Source organism: Solanum tuberosum, unplaced genomic scaffold, assembly GCF_000226075.1.
Source record: "Solanum tuberosum cultivar DM 1-3 516 R44 unplaced genomic scaffold, SolTub_3.0 scf00277, whole genome shotgun sequence".
NCBI lineage: Eukaryota > Viridiplantae > Streptophyta > Magnoliopsida > Solanales > Solanaceae > Solanum > Solanum tuberosum.
The window spans coordinates 712,697-715,310 of record NW_006239197.1 but is presented as its reverse complement, the minus strand read 5'-3'; the positions used below and the strand labels follow the sequence as shown (position 1 = coordinate 715,310).

General features: G+C 36.1%; 1 protein-coding gene across 1 annotated transcript; it reads right to left on the bottom strand.

Annotated features, from left to right (window-relative positions):
• LOC102582444 (viridiflorene synthase) lies at positions 1-2,593 on the bottom strand. Its single transcript, XM_006358469.1, has 6 exons — positions 2,400-2,593; positions 2,044-2,317; positions 1,574-1,946; positions 1,273-1,491; positions 902-1,040; positions 1-760 (listed from the first exon to the last, which is right to left on the bottom strand). Exons 1-6 carry the CDS (start codon positions 2,517-2,519, stop codon positions 218-220), a joined length of 1,668 nt encoding a protein of 555 aa, XP_006358531.1. The 5' UTR covers positions 2,520-2,593; the 3' UTR covers positions 1-217.
• Positions 2,594-2,614: the final 21 nt, after the last annotated feature.

Genomic DNA, 2,614 nt, shown 5'->3' with positions numbered 1-2,614 from the left:
TAAAAGAAAGTAGGTACATACAAAGAAAGAAATGTATTTCAAATGTCAATGATGATACAAAAATATTGGAAGAGGTAACAATTCACTGCACGATAACATGTGTCGTCAGCAATTCCTACTCCAGCTAGCTACAGAGATACCAACAAGGCATCCATCAAAATACTTATTTGGGAACCAAGTGCTCCCAAATGTACACAACAATTGATATGATTTAAATTTAGATTTCAATTGAGTCCACTAACAAGGCGATAATGTGAGGTTTTAGTACTTTTTCAGGATGAGTATATCCATCTTGGTTGTGCTTGTAAGTGACATCAATAATGCGAGCAAGATTGAGAATACGTGTGAGAATCTTTGTAGACACGGGAGTTGGTTGAAGGATTCCTTCATTTACATCCTTCCATGCTGTCTCAGCCATTTCTTGAAATTTGTCCATTGCTACTTCTGTTGATACGCCATAATCCCTCATATAACACTCAATTCCAGTGGCAATCTGACCTCTACCCTTCTCAACTTCATAGGTGGCTATGTCATCAATGACTCGACATAAGGTCACATTGGCTTCAAGGATTTTAGGGTTCTTAGCCAACCATTCAAAATCTTCCTTGGTAGCAGACTTCATGCCCAAGTAGGATGTTGTCGTAAGCAAGTAATAAGTGCTAGTAGCTAATGCATTGCTAAGATACTCAGAAACAGGTGGCATATATCCTTCAATGAACCATTTTGCTTCCACGAAGTAGTTTCTCACAATTTCTTTCATCTGTCAATAACATTAAACCATCAGCACATATTCAAAAAAGATAAAATTCATTAGAGACAAAAATTAGGAGAGCTAGAAGCTACTCAATAGGTTGAAAAACTGATTAATTTTGAGTTAACTAGTATAAGTCACGATTCATACTCTTTCTTTTGCATATTGAACAACATCAGATCTGCCATCGTTTGACAGCTCTGTTTCATAATCGTTGTAGAGATCTAAAAGTGCTTTGTAACTGATTTTCATGTACTCCGGAAGCCGATCAATTTGGCTGATATCCCACCTAATAAATGAAAAAGGAAATGAATTTGATAAGTTTATCAATTCAGCATAACATACATCATAGGAAGAAGGAGAAATGTCTGGTGTATGATATGACGTCTAGGCATGTCTCCAATTACAAATAGTAGTCAAAACTTCAAAATTGTACAAATATATGTTGTTTGATATGGTTTTTTCCCTACTTTATGCAATCATCTAATTAAATCATAAATTGTTCCAGAAGTAGTTCGTACCTCTGTATGGCATCGGTGTAGACCTCAAGTTCTTTTACAATGCCATAGGCATCGAATGTATCATCTACGATTGAAATCATTGCTATAGTCTTAGCAAGCATGACACGAGCATGAGAATACTGAGGTTCAGCATACACTCCCATCGTCCAAAAGTAGCACTCAACTGCTCTATCCCTAGCATATGGAAGTGTTTTCACAAAATCCAAATCTTTCCACCACCTATAAAGTAAGTTTCAACATATCAGATTCTGAGAGACACAAATAATAGTAGTAATTTATTTCATCTAAATTACTAGCGTACCTTGATACTTCGCTTAGTTCTTGTTTATGCAACATCTGAAGTAAGTTGAAATCCAGTTTTGCAAATCGAAGCAACACATCATTCTTGAATTCCTCCTCTTCGTAGATGGAGATGAAGTAGCGTGTCTCGACTCTTGGAATGCTCTTATGAAGAGATTGCTCAAGGGCATGTGTCACTTGCATACCCAGTGGTGACTTCAAATGTGGAGCTGCAGATTCAAGATGAGCAGTGGAGAAAGCAAGTGCCTCTTCTAGGATGTCTTCTCCATGAGTCCTTACGTGTGAAGCTTCGTATAAGTTCAAAAGACCCTTGATGTCATTGCAAAGTGATTCCTTGAATTTGCCGTTTGCATCTTGGAATCTGTTGAAAATTTCTGGTTGAAATCGAAGACAAAAAATTAGTCCTAGTAGGAAAACAGAATTAAAAACAAGATTATTAATAAATTAAATAGAGCTTGATAGATATATTACTTGGAGAGATATTGTAGCCATGTTGTCTTAGGATTCGAAATTGAAGGGATAGAGTGCATAAATTATTGTATTCATGAGCCTCAAAGTTAGGATCAATGTTAAAAATGTGGAGGTCCAACATGTCGTCTATTTGTTTTTCAAAGTGATAGGCAATTCCAAGGCGTTCAACAATATCAATGAGATTCAACTTTTCAGCCAATGTTTTTCCTGACATTAATATACTCCTTGTTTGTTCCTTCAAAGTTTCAATCTCTTCAACATACTTTTCAGCAACCTGCAAATATATTTAAAAAGAAAATGTCAGAAATGAATCTCCTTAACAAGATAAGAAAGACATGTACAAAATAGATACATACCTTATTGTCAAGGGAAAATGAATGGAAACGATCACCCCAAAGACTTGGAGAGAAGTCAGCAACAGGGCGAACAATCTCCTCCTCTTCGTAGTTACTCATTATTGCAACAGCTGGGGCCATTTCTAGTAAATTTAAGCTTGTGGAAAAACAGAGAATTTCCTTTTCTTTGGTTTGTTATGTTTCCTTTTAGTAGAGAATTGAACAAATGATGATTG